Genomic DNA, 23,683 nt, shown 5'->3' with positions numbered 1-23,683 from the left:
AATAAAGTGCTAAAATTTTAACTTTTATAATATGCAGTTGCCTTACTTTTCAGTGTATCTTAGTTATACATGTATTATGGTAATTGCATCAGAAACATTCTAAATCACTACAGTTATAGTAATACAGCAACTTATTTTAAGGTGGCTGTTCTTAGGTTCAGATCCCTTTGTGATCAACAGGAGGTCATGATGATCGATTCTCCTTCATTGGATTGCATAAGATGGAGCAAACCACTGGTCATATTTTCATGCACGTTTTTGTTATAACACTACTTGATCATAGATAATTAAGATATCCCCGTAGATTTTCAGTCTCCCATCTCATTATCTCTAGCCGCTTTATCCTGTTCTACAGGGTCGCAGGCGAGCTGGAGCCTATCCCAGCTGACTACGGGCGAAAGGCGGGGTACACCCTGGACAAGTCGCCAGGTCATCACAGGGCTGACACATAGACACAGACAACCATTCACACTCACATTCACACCTACGGTCAATTTAGAGTCACCAGTTAACCTAACCTGCATGTCTTTGGACTGTGGGGGAAACCGGAGCACCCGGAGGAAACCCACGCAGACATGGGGAGAACATGCAAACTCCGCACAGAAAGGCCCTCGCCAGCCATGGGGCTCGAACCCGGGACCTTCTTGCTGTGAGACGCCTTTTTGGTGGTTGGCAAACCAACTTAAAGGTGCATTACTGCCACTGACTGGGCTGGAGTGTAGAACAGGAGAAATCTATTTTTTTTTTTTTTTTTTTTTTTGGGGGGGGGGGACTATATTTTTGATAAAGCTGCCATTTTGGTTTTCTTTACTCACGGTATATGAACTGATATCCTAGTAGTAGCGTAGCTAATCAGAGCACACGATTGCTCATATCCAGTTAATGTGGATAGAATAATATGAATTATCATACATACAGGACACTTGTTGGATGGAATAAAAACATGTATTCTATTTCCTTCTCATGGGTTTCATTCATTTGGTTTGATGGCGTGCAATATTGTTAGCATATCCCTTATCCTGCGTGCATTACTTCACTCTACCCAGTGGAGAATGAGCATTGAGTATGGTTTATTATATTGTATGGCTGTCAAGACAATATGATGTCGGAGATGTCAAACTTCTGCGCTAGTGGGTGACTGTGACAATTTGTAAGCAAACATGGCTGCCAGATTTGTTTTGCGCAAGATTTTGAGAGAATTTTGAAAGACTCGTTGAACACCTGTGGTGGTGGTAATAATATTGGCTGGCTTTTTTTTGTGTGTGTGTGGTTTATCAGATATATTCTATTCAGCTTTGACTCGTTCAATGTCATGCTAGCTGAATGGAATATATTTGATGGACCACCCAATGCCAGCCAATATTATTTATAAATTTCTCTAATAAAATATGATGATAAATCTTAGCTGAGAATTGGCTTGTTCTTTAAAACCAGTTCTGATGCAACCACTTGCCCCTGTCTGTTAGTGTTGCTTAGGACATGCTGTAAATAAACAGTCATTTGGGGCTTACTGACCTTGGAAGAAGGTCAGTGTACCTCGTGCTACAGCTTCTGATATCCCTGCCCGTTATCTGTTACCTCAAGCCAATGTTTATTTAATCTGTCTAATAAAATGTCATACTGGTAAAGTTTGGCTGTTATGGTAACTACACTTGTATTTGTTATTTTTGTCATACTGATTAGTGTAGTGAAAATTCTACTCACGTTCTCATTGATGGTGTTCTTGTGGCTGGAAGTTCAGTATGTTCACCTTTTGCCCCAATTACAGTGCCATGGTCTCACACCATGTTGTTCATCCAGTTATTCATCTTGGTCAACTTGTACCTTCTATGCAGTTCGTGCATAAATTATTATGTGACCCATCCGGATTTTTAGACAGTTTTATGAATCAATTTGCAAATTAAATAAATTTTGACCATGACCATAGGTGACAGTCGGAACCTATGGTCATGAGCTTTGGGTAATGACAGAAAGAACAAGATCGCGGATACAAGCGGCCGAAATGAGTTTCCTTCGCAGGGTGGCTGGGCGCTCCCTTAGAGATAGGGTGAGAAGCACAGTCACTCGGGAGGAGCTCGGAGTAGAGCCGCTGCTCCTCCACATCGAGAGGAACCAGCTGAGGTGGCTCGGGCATCTTTTTCGGATGCCTCCTGGACGCCTCCCTGGGGAGGTGTTCCAGGCATGTCCCCCCGGGAGGAGGCCCCGGGGAAGACCCAGGACACGCTGGAGGGACTGTGTCTCTCGGCTGGCCTGGGAACGCCTCGGTGTTCTTCCTGAGGAGCTGGCCGAGGTGTCTGGGGAAAGGGAAGTTTGGGCTTCCATGCTTAGACTGCTGCCTCCGCGACCCGGTCCCGGATAAGCGGAAGAAGGCGAGACGAGACGAAATTAAATTTGACATCAGCTATAGAAAAAGTAACTGAAGTTATCAGATATTAAGTAAAAGTTAAATGGGGTAAAAAAAAAAAAACTCGTAAAATGAAGTTATTCATTAACATTTAAATATTACTGAGCCTTTTCCTTTTCAGGGCTCGACATTAACGCTTGCCCGCTTGTCCGGGACAAGTGATACTTTACGTTGGACAAGTTCATCGTCTCAGTTACTTGTCCGATCGGACAAGTGCCAAAATACACCGATATTCGGGTTACATATCAAATTTATCAGTTTATTCACATGATTTCCGAAGCATCTCACTCGACATATTGTTTTGATGAATCACCGGATGTTTCTATTTGGAAAGAGCTGTGTGTGCATGTGCAATATTCCACTTGCGAAACCAGCCAATACCGCTTGGCCAATGGGGTCAGAACACGCAGAACTCAAGGGTTGATGGATGAAGATGAATAGAAACTTTTATTTGTATCCATTCATCTGTGAGTCAATAGAAGTGTGGAGGTTTTCATAACAAGATATATTATCTTGTCATTTGATAACTAGATTTCAGTGTAATAATAATCAGTGATTTACAGTATTAATCAGTCAATTTTGTTATCAGTTTTTATTTGTAGTTTTGTTTCTCTTGTCCAAACTAGTGATATCTCATCAAGTCATAAATTCTAAGATAATGTTACTTTTTGGTAGTGGTTAGCGCTGTCGCCTCACAGCAAGAAGGTCCTGGGTTCGAGCCCCGGGGCCGGCGAGGGCCTTTCTGTGCGGAGTTTGCATGTTCTCCCCGTGTCCGCGTGGGTTTCCTCCGGGTGCTCCGGTTTCCCCCACAGTCCAAAGACATGCAGGTTAGGTTAACTGGTGACTCTAAATTGACCGTAGGTGTGAATGTGAGTGTGAATGGTTGTCTGTGTCTATGTGTCAGCCCTGTGATGACCTGGCGACTTGTCCAGGGTGTACCCCGCCTTTCGCCCATAGTCAGCTGGGATAGGCTCCAGCTTGCCTGCGACCCTGTAGAAGGATAAAGCGGCTAGAGATAATGAGATGAGATGAGATGTTACTTTTTGTGATATTTGTTACTGGACTGCAGAGTACTGATCTGTGTATACTATTAGATAATGATTAGTGTTTCTGGATCTCATAGTATAGTTATTTTGTTCTTAAAATTTTATATGTTCATAATTTCTACTCTATTGGAATATATTGCTTCTGAACTTCAGCATAATAATTGGTGAATTATGGTATCGGTCTGTTTTACTATATTTTTGAACTTTTGCCTCATATCAAGTATTGATTACTCTTGATTCATAGATATTATGCATGTGTTTGGGAATTCGGAAACAAATGCGGTAAAGATTGTTGGGTTACAAATAGTTTGTGGTTTTGTTTTGTTTTTTTTTTCCCTCAAATATTTCTTTGGACAAATCAACTTCATATTCGGACAAGTAAATTTCCTTTCAACTTGCCCGACAGGACAAGTGGTTTCAAAAGTTAATGTAGAGCCCTGCTTTTATAAAAATATTTTAACAAATACAGGAATTCTGTTTAGCTCAGAATATATACAATATCTTCTTACTTCAGGAAAAAAAAATAGCTAATGTTTGTTACTCTGACATTTTTGCGTAGAAAGTTTAGATCGGAATGCCCAAGGCATGATGTCGGCCATTTTGGATCAGGAGGAGTATCAGTTCATAAAAATAAGTAATAAAATAAGGATAATGGTGTATAAACTATTGGAGTGGTTTGGAGGTGATTTTTGATAATTTACATACATTATTTCTCAAAACAGACCTAAATTATGGCCTAACAATGTTGCATGAAAGGGTTAAACACTCTCTTGTAATTGTTGCAGAAATGAGCCGAGAGTGGAGTGACCTGGCACTGAGCTGGTTGGCTTTTTTTTTTTTCCTTGAAGAAAGCAGTCATTGTGGTTTATCTCTTATCAGACTCATGCAGTATGCCATGTCCTATCTCTCTTGCATTAATTACATCATACGGACATCGTACCTCCAGCATGGCTTTGTTGACTGTCGCTCGTTTTGACCTGGTGTTGACTTGAGTCACAGTGAACAGTTAAATGATAAAATAAGGACACGGAACCACTGAAATAGGACTGGCAAAGCATGACACCACCTACTTCAAGTTAAAACACTGTTTTTCTTGTGATGGTGTATGCTCAAGAATGAATTTTTACCTTGGAAATAAAATTCAGAGAAATTTCTCAAAGGATTTTAGTCTGGTTTCAGGTCCAGTGTGGTTTAGCCAAAGAGTCTACCTGAAAACAAGAGCTACTTTAAAATAACACAGCTGTCTGATGAAACAGAGAATTCTCCTTCAGGAAAACCAGTTCACTGAAGGGGAAAGGGCATGAAAAACATACACTGACTATTTATGATGGATGCTTTCCCCCTGACTGATTTTTATCTCGTGAAATTTTGACCTGTGAATTCATGAATCTTAGTTTTGTGAGCCAAAAGAAGGCGGGACTGTGGTCACTTTTGGTAAAAAGATGGAGGAGTTGCTAATTATTAATGGTAGGGTACGTCGATTTGGAGAAACCAGCAAGAATAAGTTAGATTTTGAAAGTATCCAATCAAAAAAAATCCCACCTCCACTTTCCAAAGTCACTCCTCCAAAACGCATGAATGCGCACTGCCTGACTATTGCTGAAGGACGAGTCCATGAGCGAGGGTGCGCATGGGGGGAGGAGCGCAGCGTGTAATCATCATCGTATCCAACTATGTAAGAAATATCTTACATTTATCATGATGAACGTAAACAACGAACAAGGCTATTGTGAGTACTCACAATTGTTGACTAGCTTGCTAGCTTTAGCAGTATGTCTGTAATGTCTGCCGAGTTTTGTGGAAGACTCCATGTCACACAAATTGCTTCTAAAAAATTCCGTATCCCAGCTTTAAGCAGCTGTTATATTAAACTTTGCTGTTTTCTTACTGTTGCTTGTAGCCAAACAAAATTTCACAAACACTTCCCAGTACACAACCTGTTTAATTTGTCTAGGTTTTTTTTTTTAAATCATTGATCGATATAAAACTAATAAGTCATTGATGTTTTGTGGATTTAAAGTTGATGTTTTCAGCTCCCGCTTGTGGAACAGTTTAACTTTTGGAAATTTTATATTGTACTGTTAATCTACAATATAAAACTAGTTTAACAAAAATATGAGCAATTTTTTTCCCCCCAAACTGTGATTATTTATTTAGAGCTGTTTAATCACATGACTGCTCTTCAGAACCTCCCCCACCCAATAAAAATAATAATAATAATAATAATAATAAAGTGGCGGCACGGTGGTGTAGTGGTTAGCACTGTCGCCTCACAGCAGGAAGGTCCTGGGTTCGAGCCCCGTGGCCAGCGAGGGCCTTTCTGTGTGGAGTTTGCATGTTCTCCCCGTGTCCGCGTGGGTTTCCTCCGGGTGCTCCGGTTTCCCCCACAGTCCAAAGACATGCAGGTTAGGTTAACTGGTGACTCTAAATTGAGCGTAGGTGTGAATGTGAGTGTGAATGGTTGTCTGTGTCTATGTGTCAGCCCTGTGATGACCTGGCGACTTGTCCAGGGTGTACCCCGCCTTTCGCCCGTAGTCAGCTGGGATAGGCTCCAGCTTGCCTGCGACCCTGTAGAAGGATAAAGCGGCTAGAGATAATGAGATGAGATGAATAATAATAATAATAAAGTATCTTAGATTAATAACTTGTATAATGCTGTTATACCAGTGCAGAGCTCATGGAGTTATCCACCCCTGAATAAAATTTTTGTCGTCATGACCACGTTCTTTTGGTCTGTATAGAAACAAGCAGATGAGTTGATCTCTCTGATTGTTGCCTTGTTGCAGAATGAACCCACATTTCAATTTTCACCTTTTTTTTATTTTATTTTATTTTTTTTGTGTGTGTGGACAAATTGCACAATAAAGGTAGATTTTTTTCCCCCATCCTCCATTGGGGGGGGGGACATAAAAAAAAAAACCTTCCTTAGATTTTAATTGAATAAATAAAAATTGATCCTAAAACCACATTGATCTCAAGTCTCTCTTCATAACCACGGAACAGGAAGTGAGACCCTTCACTCATTGGCCTGGCTGATGATGTGAGATGATGTCACTGTGAGATCTCCTTAAAGGGCTTCTACAGCTGTTCAGAGTCCAGATGACTCACATTGACTGACTGACTGACTCGTGTTTAGTTTCTTCCTCTCACAAGCAGACAGGAAGAAGGGGACAGACTTCCCGTAACTCGCATGTCTCCTCATGAGATAAGATCGTCCGTAAAAGTAAGTTTAAAAACTAATAGATTTTATTACAATGAGAATTAGATTAGTGTTTTTTTTGTTTTTTGTTTTTTTAATATTACATGTTTAATGTTAGGTGGTGTGTTAATATCTGTTTAGGAGAAGAGATCTTTAGGATGGAAATTAAACAAACTGGAATTGGATGTTATGTACTCTTTCAATGAAATTATACAAATTTGTTTATTTGACAAGATGTGGGTTACTCGGGTAGTTTAACTGTTAAGCTCCTTATTGCGGTTTTGGAGCAGAAGGAAGCAACTAGGCATGGTTTGTGTCATGTGATGTCTTTTTACTTTTCATAATCTTGTATTGTTGTGGGAAAAGTGAGTTAATTATAATCTCCAAACATATAGAAGTAGTTATGTAGACTTTTTGTAGTTCCTACAGATTGATTTTTGTTTCTATAATATTATATACTTTATCAAAGAAATGCGACTTGTATAAAAATAAAAAGTGACAACTTCGTTAAATACCCAGTGAGGAGGAGGAGTAGTAATAATAATAATAATAATAATAATGTAAGTTTATTATTCAAAAAATATATTTTCATGGGCGGCACGGTGGTGTAGTGGTTAGCGCTGTCGCCTCACAGCAAGAAGGTCTGGGTTCGAGCCCCGTGGCCGGCGAGGGCCTTTCTGTGCGGAGTTTGCATGTTCTCCCCGTGTCCGCGTGGGTTTCCTCCAGGTGCTCCGGTTTCCCCCACAGTCCAAAGACATGCAGGTTAGGTTAACTGGTGACTCTAAATTGACCGTAGGTGTGAATGGTTGTCTGTGTCTATGTGTCAGCCCTGTGATGACCTGGCGACTTGTCCAGGGTGTACCCCGCCTTTCGCCCGTAGTCAGCTGGGATAGGTTCCAGCTTGCCTGCGACCCTGTAGAACAGGGGTCACCAAACTTTTTTCTCTGGGGGCCACATTGTCGTTCCTGACTGTGATGGGGGGCCGGGGTCAGGTCAGTTATATAACATAGAATTGTATGACCCAGACAAATATGACCACCAGCAGGCCTCATTGTGTAGTAGAGATTACTAGCCTGGCACAGCCATCCCCGCTACTATATCCCCCGCTACTATATCAACACTACTATACCCACGCTACTATATCAACACTACCCACGCTACTATATCAACACTACTATACCCACGCTACTATATCAACACTACTATACCCACGCTACTATATCAACACTACTATACCCACGCTACTATATCAACACTACTATACCCACGCTACTATATCAACACTACTATACCCACGCTACTATACCCACGCTACTATACCCACGCTACTATACCCACGCTACTATATCAACACTACTATACCCACGCTACTATATCCACAGTACTATATCAACACTACTATATCCCCACTACTATACCCACGCTACTATATCCCCACTACTATACCCACGCTACTATATCAACACTACTATACCCACGCTACTATACCCACGCTACTATACCCACGCTACTATACCCACGCTACTATATCAACGCTACTATACCCACGCTACTATATCAACACTACTATACCCACGCTACTATATCAACACTACTATATCAACACTACTATACCCACGCTACTATACCCACGCTACTATACCCACGCTACTATACCCACGCTACTATACCCACGCTACTATATCAACACTACTATACCCACGCTACTATATCCACAGTACTATATCAACACTACTATATCCCCACTACTATACCCACGCTACTATACCCACACTACTATACCCACGCTACTATACCCACGCTACTATACCCACGCTACTATATCAACGCTACTATACCCACGCTACTATATCAACACTACTATACCCACGCTACTATATCAACACTACTATACCAACACTACTATACCCACGCTACTATACCCACGCTACTATACCCACGCTACTATACCCACGCTACTATACCCACGCTACTATACCCACGCTACTATACCCACGCTACTATATCCACGCTACTATATCCACGCTACTATACCCACGCTACTATATCAACACTACTATACCCACGCTACTATATCCACAGTACTATATCAACACTACTATATCCCCACTACTATACCCACGCTACTATATCAACACTACTATATCCACACTACTATATCAACACTTGATTCCTGGCACATATTTGTTTATCTTTACTAGTGGTTTGCAAAAGTAGTAATTGAGTCTTCACACTTTGTTTTAATTTGAAATACCACAGATATTCCATTTATTTATTTTCTAATAAAAATAACATCAAAGCTGTCAAGGTAAGAAACATCTGCCTAGTTGAGGTGATTGACACTGGCAAAGGTGAGTGGAAAATTATAAATTGTAGGTAGGCCTGTTAATATTATTAATAATATTAATAATTGTGTGCAGCACTTAGTAAAGGTCAAATAAATAGGCCTAGAAAATAAATACATTTTTAAAAAACAGTGAAATTATAATAATATGAGCAATAGATCAACTAGCCAGCTCTTATGCCTATCCATTTGAGCATGTTCAGTAAACATTTTTTAGGTCAAGGTGAAAATGAAATGAGCAGTAGGCCATTTACAGGTCAAAACTAAAGCATAATACAGAATAATGGGAATCAAAATCAGTAGTATATGTAGGTGAGCTGGATTTGTACTTGTTGATTTGTACTCCTTGTCGGGACACACCTCCTCGGCCACAGCAAGCATGCATACTTTAACAAAGTCCCCATCAGTAAACGGCTTTCCGTGGGTAGCTAGTAGGTGAGCTACCTTATAGCTAGCTCGGACAGCAGCCTGGTTGATCTGGGTTTGGCGAAGGAATACATTCTGTTGTGCAGCCAGTCCGCATTTCATCCTCCGAATCCTGTCTTCTCTTGTTTGCCCTCCCAAACTAGCATACTCTTTGTGGCGGGTTTCGTAGTGACGACGCAGATTATATTCTTTGAAAACCGACACGCTTTCTTTACATACAAGACAAACTGCACGGTCCTTACACTGAACGAAAAAATAATCGGTGGTCCACTGTTCTTTAAAAACTCTGCACTCTCTGTCAGCTTTTCGCTGACCGCTAGCCATTTTGCTGTCCTGAACACTGACAGTTCTCTGCGCATGCGATGCCTGTCACTGCTTGATCGCGAGCATATGACGAAAATTCGGAAAATATGAATAGTTCATTTTATAACTAAATATCAATTTTAATTGATAAAATCAACAAAATACAAGATGCAGACATGTTATTATTTGCCAAAAAGCAATTTCAAAAAAAATAGGCCATAACCACTTTTGGGGATCGCCTCATAGGGTCAGTTCAAGTGGTGGGGGGCAGAGGGGCTGGGGGGCCGGTCAAAGGGGGGTGGCGGGCCGGAGTCGGCCCGTGAGCCGTAGTTTGGTGACCCCTGCTGTAGAAGGATAAAGCAGCTAGAGATAATGAGATGAGATAATTTGCACCATACAGTATTGGATAACTTCCAGTGCAAAAGTTAGTACACCCTTAAAACAAAATGACTGTAGAGAGACCCTAATGTGGGTGGAGCCCAGAAGCACTGCAGGCGACTATTTGCGTTCTTAATTATTTTCTTTATTGCTGCTTTTCAGCACACAACTCAAACTCTCTTTCACACACAGGCAATTATCGAGCCCTCGGCGCCGACCTCCCCTTCTCACTCTCCTTTTATAGGGCACGGTCACTGGTGGAGACACACAAACACACGTTAATTAACAACAGGTGTAGCGACATGACCACTCACCTTCCCTGACTCCGCCCTCCATTCACAGACTGACGCTTGGCCACGCCCCCACTGCCACAATGACCTGTTTGTAGACCACACACATGAACATAATCCAACTTCTCAAATATTAGGCTCAGGATTTAAACATTGTACAATAGGTTTTGGCTATTTATTGGCACCGGAGGGTTTTAATTCCTGAAACCGTTCAATTAAACTCTCCAGTTAAACAACCTAGTAACTATAAGACTTAGTAATTTAATATAATCACTCAAATAAAGGTGAATTGTGATTTCCATGACTGTAATAAAATAAGACAATTACAGACGCCGTTTCAGAACCACTTCTGTAGTGTATATGGTTAAGATACTGTATTATTGGCTCGACTCCTAACTGCCTTCAGTCATTTTTCTGTCTTCTGACAAGTGTTTAAATCCTGACAGTTGTAATTTTTGTAATATAGATTGTTAGTGACCTTGTTGCATGATCCAGTCTGTATGTGTTCCTAAAATAGTAAATTAACTCATGTTTTCAAAAAATAATTTTTTAAAAATTAAATTATTGACTCGTTTTTTTATATTTTGGGTTGACCTGGATGTCAGCAGTTCTACAGACTCTGGATATCTCCAGTGTATTCTGGATCCCTCATCTCATCTCATTATCTCTAGCCGCTTTATCCTTCTACAGGGTCGCAGGCAAGCTGGAGCCTATCCCAGCTGACTACGGGCGAAAGGCGGGGTACACCCTGGACAAGTTGCCAGGTCATCACAGGGCTGACACATAGACACCAGTTAACCTAACCTGCATGTCTTTGGACTGTGGGGGAAACCGGAGCACCCGGAGGAAACCCACGCGGACACGGGGAGAACATGCAAACTCCGCACAGAAAGGCCCTCGCCGGCCATGGGGCTCGAACCCGGACCTTCTTGCTGTGAGGCGACAGCGCTAACCACTACACCACCATGCCGCCCTATTCTGGATCCTTATTCATAAAAAGATGCAGTACCATTCAAAAGTTTGGACATACCTTCTAATTCAATGTTTTTTCTTTTTTATTAATTAAAAGATGCTTCATGTCTGAAAGTAATGATGGGTCTTGTTTCTCTTTACTTAGTTGAGCGGTTCTTGACATGGATTACTACAGTTGTGGATGAAATGGAGCGATTTTATTTGTATTTTTATTATTTACTGTTTGGTCTTGAATGCTTTAAGAAGGCAACTCACTCATCCACTAATTAACTTTTGATGAGGCACTCCTATTAATTGAAAAACATTCCAGGTTACTACCTCAGGAAGCTGGTTAAGATAATGCCAAGAGTGTGCAAAGCATCAAGGTAAATGCTGGCTACTTTTGAAGAATCTAAAATATGAATTTTTTTTTTTAAACTTTTTTGTTTTGTTTACCACATAATTCCATATATAATTTTCCGTAGTTTTGATGCCTTCAGTATTCTTCTACAATGTAGAAAATACAAAATACAGAAAAACCTATGAATGAGTAGGGGTGTCCAAACTTTGACGAATAATAAAATGGGATCAACACGTGCAGAAAAAAATTCTGGCACTTGAGAAATCCTGTAGATTTTTTTTCAGCCACCAGTGTGTGATCACCTTCTTGCTATTTTAAAGGAACAGTCCACCGTATTTACATAATGAAATATGCTCTTATCTGAATTGAGACGAGCTGCTCCGTACCTGTCCGAGCTTTGCGCGACGTCCCAGTCAGTCAGACGCAGTCAGACACGCTGTCACTCCTGTTAGCAATGTAGCTAGGCTCAGCATGGCCAATGGTATTTTTTGGGGCTGTAGTTAGATGCGACCAAACTCTTCCGCGTTTTTCCTGTTTACATAGGTTTATATGACCAGTGATATGAAACAAGTTCAGTTACACAAATTGAAACGTAGCGATTTTCTATGCTATGGAAGGTCCGCACTATAATGACAGGCGTACTAACACCTTCTGCGTGCTTCGGCAGCGCATTGATATCTGAGCTCCGTATCAATGCGCTGCCGAAGCGCGCAGAAGGTGTTAGTACGCCTGTCATTATAGTGCGGACTTTCCATAGCATAGAAAATCGCTATGTTTCAATTTGTGTAACTGAACTTGTTTCATATCACTGGTCATATAAACCTATGTAAACAGGAAAAACGCGGAAGAGTTTGGTCGCATCTAACTACAGCCCCAAAAAATACCGTTGGCCATGCTGAGCCTAGCTACATTGCTAACAGGAGTGACAGCGTGTCTGACTGACTGGGACGTCGCGCAAAGCTCGGATAGGTACGGAGCAGCTCGTCTCAATTCAGATAAGAGCGTATTTCATTATGGAAATACGGTGGACTGTTTTCTTTAAATAAAAAAAAAAAAGTACACAATGATCCAAAGTTGCAGAACATCAGGTGCTAATGGCAATCTTTAATCTATCCAGTAGGCTGTTCCAAGGACACATTTGGATCATCCAAAATCTTTCATTAAATTTAGGCCAAGAGTAAATCTGAAATGGTGGAAAAGAAGCAAAGGAAAAATTTAAGGATTTTTTTTTTTTGAATTAATATTTTTTGTCAAAACTTTTGAACATCTTATTTGAATCTCTTTGCCATACATGTATACAAAAACTTATTTTGAAACAAAAAATAATGAATGAACATGTTGTACATAGACCAGATCTCGCTCCCCCCCCTTTTTAAAAAATACTAATGAAATGAATTGTAAAATTGATGTATATTTTCCTTCTTTCAGTTTAAACACCGTGAGAGTGTGCAAACTTTTGCACTCAGCTATACGGATCCTGTAGAGCTACAGATAAGAATTTCAGGGTGTTTATACAGAGCTCCGTGCATGTGTGGGAATTGGAGGTTTGTGGAATTTTAGTTGGAGATTTTGCACTGGATCAGAAACAGGGGTGAGCGAGTTCAGGGTCCAGTGAGCACATTCTTGACTGTATTGTGTCTTTCTAGTCTAGAAAACAAAACAAAAAAAAACACTACTCACCCCACCCCCATTTTCCAAACCACCATTCTCCCAGCAGCATCAGTTCAGGAGCTTAACACCACAGGAGGCGGCTCTAGCACTCAACCAGCCAATCGCAGCCACGCAGTGCAACCGGTGACCCACTCAGAGGGCTGGGCTTGGAGCTCGAGAAAAGCACCGGCAGAAGCAAAGGGAGCAGAAGGACCAGGGAAGCATCGTGCGTTGTGCATCTCTCGACCGTGATCATGTGTCAGCCAAGCCTGAAGCAACAGCAGCGGCGGAGCACAGTAGGGAAATGGTGAGATGTTGCAGGGCTTTGCACAGGCCGTCCTCTTGCTACAATCTCCACAGAGTCAGGGTTGATGCCCGGCGCCTCAGACCGCTCGGCTCCTCCTCCTTAGCAGGAGCGGCAGGAGGGTCCGCGGGCGGCAATAGAAACGCTGATGCCAAAGGCCCCGGTGCTCCGGGAGTCGTTCAGATCCGCCATCAGAGCCGTTTCAGGTACCACAGAAGGTGGATGGAGTGTGTGATGATGGAGTAGAGCACGAGCCTGTGTGTGTGTGTGTGTGTGTGTGTGTGTGTGTGTGAGAGAGTAAGTGTGCATGCGACTGAAATACGGTCTTGGTGTTGATTGATGAAGGTTTTTGTGTTGATGATGGATAACGAAGACAAGAGGACAAAGCAGATGTGATCGAATGGGATGAAATGATGTCCCTGGTGACCCACAGTGAATTTGTGTGCATTTGGGAGAGAAAGTGTGTGTGTGTGTGTGTGTGTGTGTGTGTGTGTGTGTGTGTGTGTGTGTGTGTGGTTTGACTCTAATACAGTCCTCTCAGTCCTCCTTCCTGCATTTGGCCTAATTGTGCACTAATACTATTAAGGTCTTGCCAAGAAGCCTGTGTGAACAATGCATATGCGCTAACACAGCCTTTATTATGCTTCTGCTGTGCCTTAACCATGACCCGTTCCTCATAATGAGCTGCTCAGTCATGCAGACGCACAATTGGTGAAACAACCTCTCGAGAGACACATGCGCATATATATATATATATATATATATATATATATATATATATATATATATATATATCCTCCCCCCTCTCCCCTTTTTCTTCTTTGTTCATTTGCCATTGATTTCAGATGCCAGTGATTCTCCCTGCGTGTTATTCTGTGGCGTGAATAGCAACTAAGCTGCAGTGTTCTTTTTCTTCATGCCACCGTGTTCAGCTGTGCCAGACAGGCTGCATGAGGGTAGCACACAAAAGCCTTTACCTTGGCATACCAAATTAAATGTTTAGAGCCATACTCGTGTCAAGCCGCTCATGAAATATTCTATGGTCCAGAGAATGTGAAGCTCTCCGAACTGCTTTATTTACCTCAGAGGTGAGCGAGGTTATGTAATATAGGGAAAACAAGAGTGGTACAGTTTAAAAATGGCTACTGATAACCTCTGCAGTGCAGTTTTAAAGCTATAGTGCCCTCTTTGCAAAAAATAAATAAATCCTCACTGATGATAAAATTGTAATCTCATATATTAGACAAGCTACAAAATGCAGCATAGCTTTTATTTGCGTGGTATTTGACAATACCAAGTTTTAACATTTGCTCGCTATTGATGAACTTTGTCTCTTGTGCTAATTGAATTGGTAGAATATGTGGATCTGTTTCTGCTAAACAGCCTCTACAGAGATCATGTTACAAGGATAGCACAACTCTACTATTTGAATCAATATCCTCAGAAAGAATCACCCAGCCCTGACAACCATTAGGTCAACAGTGCGTGGAAAATCAATCAAGCTCATTCAGGCTTTAGTGACAGCTCTATAGTAATACGAGATGAATGTGAAACAAATAGTTGTTTATAGGAGGCTTGATAAAATGTGTTTGCGGTCAAGGCTGAGAAGGCCAGGTGCTCGTGTCAGTACAGGTTAAAATGATGCTTAGGAATATTACAAGTGTACTGTTTTTCCTTCTACATTCTCATCAGTGAAGGCTGGTCGCCGTATTCAGGTCTGAATTTCTGCACGATGTAATGTAACTAGCTGAACGATGCTTAAAATGACTTCATGGTCTTCGTAAAAATAAACAGCACTCCGACGAAGCGATAAACTAAAACGTGATCCTGTTAGCTCATCCGGCCGACAGGCGATGAGTTTTATGCCATCGTGTGTTGTCCGGCCGGCGTCGTCCACATTTAACGAAAATCGCGTTTTCTCTCTGTTCTTCACCAATTTTTATTCTTTTTGGCAGGAAAGTGGGTCTGCCTGGGGTACATATAGCTTCTACCCACATTTGCATAATTGCAATTAATGAAGATATGGCGTAAGGCCACCCATTTTTTTTTATCTTTAGGTTCACAGATCTTTTCCAACGTATTTTTGACGATGTCGTTCGAGATAAAAATAAGTGTCCTTGTCCAAATTTTTTTTTTTTTTTGAGCATGGCAAAATTTTAATGTCGGATTAAGATGACAAAATAATTTACATTCAAGAGACACACTTTACATACATACATACATACATACATACATACATACATACATACATACATACATACATACATATATTGTGTGTTCTTGTGTATAAGTTTATAACACGGACTAGCATTCCAGTACTAACTTCTCTGAAGGTATGTGGTCATATGACCGTTGAGCTCTCATGAGCCCATCGAAGGCTGATCCGTTTCATGCTACTTGATTCGATAGGACTCTCTGCGGCACCATCCTCTTCTAATTCCACAGTCAGATACTTGCAGCCAAAATCGTGAACTAGCGTTATGGCAGGCATATTCGGCATCGCGCTCGTTACATCACCATCACCTTTCTGAGAACCAAAGATCGTTTTGATCTTTTCATTGTTTCAACGCTTGAGAGATGAAATCGCCCACGTTTTGGTTAGTGAGACAGTGAAAAGACATTTCTTTACCACACTTTATGCTTACGTACAGTTGAGGCGATAGCTCGGAATCCATGCTGTCAGCATCCGCCATGGTCAGCACGAGGCTGACACTGTCGTAAAGCGGTCGTAAATACCATAAAAACATTCAAGTGAATACTCAATGTCGTAAATAGTTTCATTTTCGGACTCGGCTGAAGTGGATATATGCAACACACATTGTCGTTTGTGTTTGCGATTCTAATACTGTTTACTTAAAGAAATATGACCTAGTACCAGGGATACAGTGCTCATCTCATCTCATTATCTCTAGCTGCTTTATCCTGTTGTACAGGGTCGCAGGCAAGCTGGAGCCTATCCCAGCTGACTACGGGCAAAAGGCGGGGTACGGTACACCCTGGACAAGTCGCCAGGTCATCACAGGGCTGACACATAGACACAGACAACCATTCACACTCACATTCACACCTACGGTCAATTTAGAGTCGCCAGTTAACCTAACCTGCATGTCTTTTGGACTGTGGGGGAAACCGGAGCACCCGGAGGAAACCCACGCAGACACGGGGAGAACATGCAAACTCCACACAGAAAGGCCCTTGCCGGACATGGGGCTCAAACCCGGACCTTCTTGCTGTGAGGCAACAGCGCTAACCACTACACCACCGTGCCGCCGGGATACAGTGCTGTAACAAGAAAAATACGTGACTTTTTTTTACATTTCTTTTTGTACGTTTTGGCGGTTAAAATAAAAATACGCACAGACTTTTTTTATTTTTCTAGCGGTAGTATTTAACTGCCGTCGGCGGATCCGTGATCCGAAAAATCTAAAATGAGTCGCCTAATTAAGCCCCAAGGAGCGGTTTCCACACATCGCTTCTTCTCCCTCAATTCTTCACCGATTTTGCTTCTTTCTGGCATGAAGGTAGGGATACCTAGGGTAAATGTAACTTCTACCCAGATTTGCTTAATTACAATTATTAATGAAGTTATGGACTAATTAAGCCTTGATGAGCAGTTCAACAAAAATCGCTTCTTCTCGGTCAATTCTTCACTGTTTTGGATTCTTTCTGGCAAATAGGTTGGTATTCCTAGGGTGTGTGTATATTAGCTTTTATATAACTTGCAACATTTATTGCCCAAGGTGGCCCGTTTTAGATCGTTCCTTCTGGACTAGACGGGGCCGGAGTGAGTTACGCCGTCATTGACGGTCTCGTTTACTTTCCCCACAACTGCTAATTCCACTTCAGCTTGAAGGAAACTTGCCAGTTTTGTGTTTTCCTGATAACTTATAAATACACAACATCTTAGCGTGTTCTGGAAAGAACCTCAAAGCATTTAAGATCACAGAAGTTCAGTGGCTTTTTACGTCCAGGTGGTTGAAGGATCTTGCAGCGTTTTCATCCAGAGGTGCCATTATAGAAAGGCTAAGTTGATATCAGTTAATGAACTAACTTTTTTTTTTTTTTTTTAAACCAATGTTTTTACAGTAATTACTGCTGAGATGACCTTCCCCGTTTTATAAAGCATAGCAAAGTGATCTAGCTACATAGCTGCGGCTCCGTACAGCTACGGGGAGGATCCACTGCACTGATGTTTTATTAAGGCAGACGATTTTCAGTATGAATGAAAACATCATCTTAATTAAGCACAAAATCCGTAATGGTGATGCAGCTAGTCCCCTATTCATCCTCAGAATGCCAATGGTTATACAGCGTGCTGTCACACGAACAGCAAGACTCGAAAGTTTGATGAATCTTAGAAAATTTTTCTGAACCTTCCTAAAATATAAATGAATAACCTCAGTGACCCGAACCAAGATAAAGCGATTACTGAATGTCTGAATGAATGCAGGAAACGCAATGCACAATCAACCCACCCTGTCCAGTGTGCGCCCATGGTAATGAATGTGGCCTTTTTGTCTCATGAGTTTCCTTATACCTTATCGACAACATCTAGACCTCAAGCTTTGAAGCCGAAATACAGCATGTACGATGTGATGTCCCACAAGGTTCTGCTTTAGACCCGATATTGTTTTGTCATAATATTCATGCATACATTTATTGATCTTGAATATAATATTGGCTTTCACTTGTATGCTGATGACTAGGCATGTAGTGATAAGATCGGATGAACTTTATTCATCCCTCAGTGGGGAGATGTACATGTTCCAGCAGCTCGCTGATAGAAAGAGTTAAGAATAGATAGTAACAACAAAAAAAAGTGCAGTAGAAGTATATAAATAAAATAAATTTAAAGTAGGGGCGGCACGGTGGTGTAGTGGTTAGCGCTGTCGCCTCACAGCAAGAAGGTCCTGGGTTCGAGCCCCAGGGCCGGCAAGGGCCTTTCTGTGTGGAGTTTGCATGTTCTCCCTGTGTCCGCGTGGGTTTCCTCCGGGTGCTCCGGTTTCCCCCACAGTCCAAAGACATGCAGGTTAGGTTAACTGGTGACTCTAAATTGACCGTAGGTGTGAATGGTTGTCTGTGTCTATGTGTCAGCCCTGTGATGACCTGGCGACTTGTCCAGGGTGTACCCCGCCTTTCGCCCGTGGTCAGGTGGGATAGGCTCCAGCTTGCCTGCGACCCTGTAGAAGGATAAAGCGGCTACAGATAATGAGATGAGATGAAATTTAAAGTAAAATCACGGGCCATATATGTAATGTACGCAACAAAATAAGAATGGAACTTAAGTAAGAGTAGTACTTCACCTGAAGTAGAAATGTTGCACTAATAAAATACTGGCAACTGAAAATAGATGTGTGTGTGTGTGTGTGTGTGTGTGTGTGTGTGTGTGTGTGTGTGTGTGTGTGTGTGTAAAGTAACCAATAAATGACAAAAAAAAACCCATAGGTTATGGACATAATTGTACACAATTATGAGAGTGAGACTTGAATAAGAAAATGCTTGTAAATGAAAGATATTGTATCAAATAGTAATAATGTTGCACAGTATAAGTAGATGCATCTTGTAACGATAAATCGGTATACCAATTTATGATGATTTCAAGTCCATGAAAAAAAAAGAATCGTGATTTATCAGGCTGCGTAAAGTTTTTCCGAGTTGTAATTGCGTTGTTTAGACAGCAGAGGGCACAATAACGTACAATAGCAGGAATACACGTGACTTCGTCTGAGATGGAAGTAACACAGCTCTAAAGCTGCAAAAACGCACAAAAAGCTCTAAAAGGAGAATTGTGTGACTGTACAAATAGATTTAACAAGAAATCGGAGCTCTCGTTTTACAGACTGATGAAAGCTAAAGAAAAGAGAAGCAAATGGAGGTAGTACAAATGTTCATGAAAGTTTAAAAAAAAAAGGTCTATTTGTTATTAACCTTTTCATTTTTAATAAAAGGAATATTTTGGTTAACAGGCTTGTTTTAAATTTTACTCCAACCTTTACAAATGTGGGTAAATGATGATTGTTGGCTATTAAGAAAATGAAACAAAAGGGTGGTGTGTTGTGGGTGGTTTTTTTTTTTTTTTTTTTTAAATGTCACAAAATGAATATTTAAGTTGATGAACAGGAAAATAATTTTTTTGTAATAATTTTCATTTCTTTTTCTTTTCAAAAATATAGTGAGAAAATGGATTTGTGACCCCAATATCATGAATTGAGTTAATAGACATTTTCTTCTTGTAAATTCTCATCAAACACACATTTGATTGGTGGTTAATTCAGTAAACGTCATCCTAAAGCTCTTTGAAACCAAACGCTATAGGTCAATCGTTTTATTCCCGTATACGTATTCTCTCTAAATCTGCATGACCATCGCTCTCTTTTGGCAAACGCTCTCGTCACCAGCCCAAGTTAATTCAATGCTGAGGATTTCTGTGTGTGACTCTCCATGTCCAGCCTCTCTCTTCCTGTCTGTCTGTCCACAGATTACTCACAGTCTCATCCTGATTAGAATAAACAGTGTATTAGCAGCTATAGATAGCTTCCACGCTGCACTCCAGTAGTCCAGTCGACCCTGGTAGTGCTCACTCATCACTTTCGGTTCTAAAAATCCCCAGCTCACTGACATACTGAAGGTAATCTTGTTTTAGTCCATGAACATGCCCTCAATCTGTGTGTGCTCGCAAACAAACTGCTCTTCAGACCTTACCCAGGTCCAAGATATGGAAGGCAGCTTTCTGCTGCTGCAGACTGTGTAATTTTTATGTGCTTCAGAGGTGCCTGGATTCAACGTACTACATCAATCTACTAATAGAGCCGAGGTTACGTAGTGTACAGCTGTGTTTGCCGTTTACAAGGTCACATGGTTTCAAAATGGTCCAAAGCTGCAGAGGAGTGGTCTGTTTTTAAGGTTCTGGTAGTGAAGTGTTTTTTGAAATGAGTATTGACAAATTGTGACGTGCAAGGCGAATATTTTGGAGAGCAGTGAGGTGGATGTCGTCTGATGATGATAAATTACATACGTTTTATGAAATATCTGTTAATACTGTAGATTTGCTATAAAACTTCTGAACTGCCCTCAAATTGTGCACGTTACCAAACATTTCATAACTTATTATTAGTATATTTTATTTATTTATCCACCCCCTCCATATTCTCAGTATAATAGCTTTAGGTTGTAGTAAGTAACAAAACAGAAATGCATCACTTTAAATTATGGTATAATGATATTTGTGCTGACTCGCTTATTCCTTTCGTAGTTGGAACAAACTGGAACTTTGCATGCTGGACTAAATGCTTGTGTGCTTAACTAACCATTTAAAAAAAAAAAAAAAGTTTTTGCTTTTACTCCAATCACTTCAACACATTTTGGAGATGGGTGTTGCCCAAGAAGTCATCTTGTTTCAATTAGGAGTAACGCAACTTATTTCCATCTGCTTTCAGGAGGTGGTCAGTGACATGCTCAGATTGATTGATTGATGTTTTAGTTATTATCCCCCACCCAAACAAAGTTTGGCGGGGGATAAAGAAAGAGGTTCCGTCCGTCCAGCTGTCCATCTGGTCACGTTTTTGTTTCCGGGCCATATTTTTACAACTACTGAAGATATGTTCATGAAACTTTGTATACATATCATGTATACATATGCTAAGGTCAGTGTAACGAGGTAGGGTTGGTTTCCTGCAGAAGAACTTGACAAATGTGACGCACATCTTGAAATTTGGTATAAAGTTGGTATATAGGGATATAGATGACTCTGTCGTCTTGTTTTAATTGGCACCATCTGTTTTAGAGAAGATTAGATTTTACTTAAAATATTACTTTTAAGTTGTGAGGGGTGTGTGTGTGTGTGGGGGGGGGGGTTTAATAAATAAGTTAATGAAGTCACTTCAGCACATTAACAAAAATGCAATATGGTGTCCCTCAAGGTTATGAGTTAGGCCCTTTGTTGGTTTCCCTTTATATATTCCCTCGATTGTATCAGACCTTAAACTCGATAGCTACATGAATTACAATTATGAACATTATCATTTTGATCATATCTGCTCAGGTCTTTCCTTTACTGCTAGGACTGTACTGTTTGCGCTGTGAGCCTCACTGGCTTCGTCATGCATGTTACACAGGTTGCAGTTCCCGCAGTTGGCTTTGCGGCGGCGTCTTGGACAGCTGAGCTGTATGTCCCGGCCCACTGCTCGACTGCGCTCATGGCCACTCTCCTTCCTCCACTACATACTGCCATTTGCTGTACTCAAGCCCCTTGCCAAGGTGGGCTGGCGTCCCACAAGCAGAGTAAGTCTAGCGGAAAGGTATTACGGCCAAAAAAAAAAAAAAGTGTGTGTGTGTGAGATCTGTGTATGAAATCGGTATCCAAAGACAACGTTAAAATTTTCTTATATTGGTTCAACATTTCAACTATCACCAGTCGAAATCTTTTAACAGTTCAAAGGGTGCATTGAGGGCGAGAGCATGTAGTGCAGATGGCTGCTTGCATATTCACTCTCCACAGGCCGGAGTGAAAAGGCCCTCTGTCCTGCTGGGGCTCACTGAACTGAGGAAAGCTTTGTCCAGTTCCTCACCAGTGTGCCATGGCAGCTTTCACGGCATTGTTCAGTATCTGATAGAATTCCCAGTCAGGCCCAGCCGCCGATATGCTTTCCCAGATCTGTTACGGCTGATTTAAGTTAAAAATGAATACCAGTGAATAAAGTTTATAATTTGAACCTGTTGCTTTAACTTAATGACATTTATTTTTATATATAAAATGCACACACTGTCAGTGTTATAAGCAGCTGTATTTAATCTAATGCATGTGCTGCTGTGCTCCTATCAACACAACCCATTTATTAACAGCCTCAGATTTTTTTTTTTCTGTATTGAAGCTAAGTTCTGTATACTTTCTCTCTCTCTCTCTCTCTCTCTCTCGCTGTGTATCTTTGTCCATGTCGCTATATTTGTCTCTTTTGAGATGTGTACTGATGGATATAGCTAGCTAGATATTTAACAATTATTCCACAAAATAGTCGTACATGAGCTGATGTATGACAAGATTGAGTGGAATAACTGTTTTATTCTATCCACATTCACTGAATTTTGAGAAACGGAGCATTTTTATTTTTGGCAAATTGGATAAATAAATCTTTATAGAAAACGTCTGACAATCATTTCTGCTTAACAAACCAGCGAAATGACAATAGCAATTTGTGAAAAATGCGATTAAAAATAATTATTGGGGGGAAAAACCCGTTCTTACCATCAAATACTTTCATTCTGTATTTTGTTACACTTTTTAAAAAATTTTTTTGGGCTTTTGTTTTCGAGTAGGGTTTTTATTTCGTCCTCGGTTGGTTCAGCAACACGCTCCGCCATTTTGTTTTTCTCTACTCACGGTATATGAGCTGATATCTTAGTAGTAGAGTAGCCAATCAGAGCGTGTGACTGTTCACGTCCAGTGAATGTGGATATAATAGACAGATGACCTTTTGCTATTAGAATTTTATTACATACAATTTAATCCATTGCAACAAACTACCACACTGATTTTGTTGTTGTTCCACATCCACACTTGGGGGGGACTCAAGTCCACTCATCCTTTATGTCCACTAGAGCTGAAGCTGACCATCGTAATCCAGTTCAAGTAGGCACTTTGACCAGCTAATGTCCTCTGTCTTAGGCCCTGTCCACACGGCAACGGATTCAGGTGAATCCGATACAATTGTTTATCGTTTCAGCCTGGCGTCCACACGGCACCGGCGTTTTGGGTGCCCCAAAACGCAATCTTTTGAGAACAGGTTCCAGAGTGGAAAGATCTGGCAACGTTGCCGTTGCGAAGTCGTCTGGATGAGTAGAACGGATTTGTTTACAATGACGTCACAACCACATGACTGTGAGTGCTTCACGCCAGGTAGAAGTGTAACGAACTCGATGCGAGTTGTCAACAAATCCTATAACTTGGTTCATGAAACGCGCTTACAAAATATTTTCACTGTGAATATTTATTGTGTAATGGTGCAAAGTGAGAGAGAGAGAGAGAGAGAGA

The 23,683-nt window shown here is 41.0% G+C and overlaps 1 protein-coding gene across 6 annotated transcripts in view; it reads left to right on the top strand.

Moving 5' to 3' along the window:
• Window positions 1-23,683, top strand: part of pisd (phosphatidylserine decarboxylase) — a 74,017-nt gene that overhangs the window by 27,718 nt on the left and 22,616 nt on the right. The window contains exons 1-3 of one of the 6 annotated variants that reach the window (XM_060913152.1): window positions 6,608-6,673; window positions 13,417-13,659; window positions 21,771-21,936. The exons of 2 other annotated variants lie outside the window; for them this stretch is intronic. In XM_060913152.1, coding sequence (XP_060769135.1) covers window positions 13,607-13,659; window positions 21,771-21,936 — 219 coding nt within the window. In that variant the 5' untranslated portion in view covers window positions 6,608-6,673; window positions 13,417-13,606. Of the gene's footprint in view, window positions 1-6,607; window positions 6,674-13,230; window positions 13,294-13,416; window positions 13,863-21,770; window positions 21,937-23,683 lie in introns of those variants that run through there. 3 more of the 6 variants (XM_060913149.1, XM_060913146.1, XM_060913148.1) reach the window with 3 other exon arrangements.

This window comes from Neoarius graeffei, chromosome 28, assembly GCF_027579695.1.
Source record: "Neoarius graeffei isolate fNeoGra1 chromosome 28, fNeoGra1.pri, whole genome shotgun sequence".
NCBI lineage: Eukaryota > Metazoa > Chordata > Actinopteri > Siluriformes > Ariidae > Neoarius > Neoarius graeffei.
Note: the sequence above shows the minus strand (reverse complement) of the source record. Positions and strands in the feature narration are given on the sequence as shown.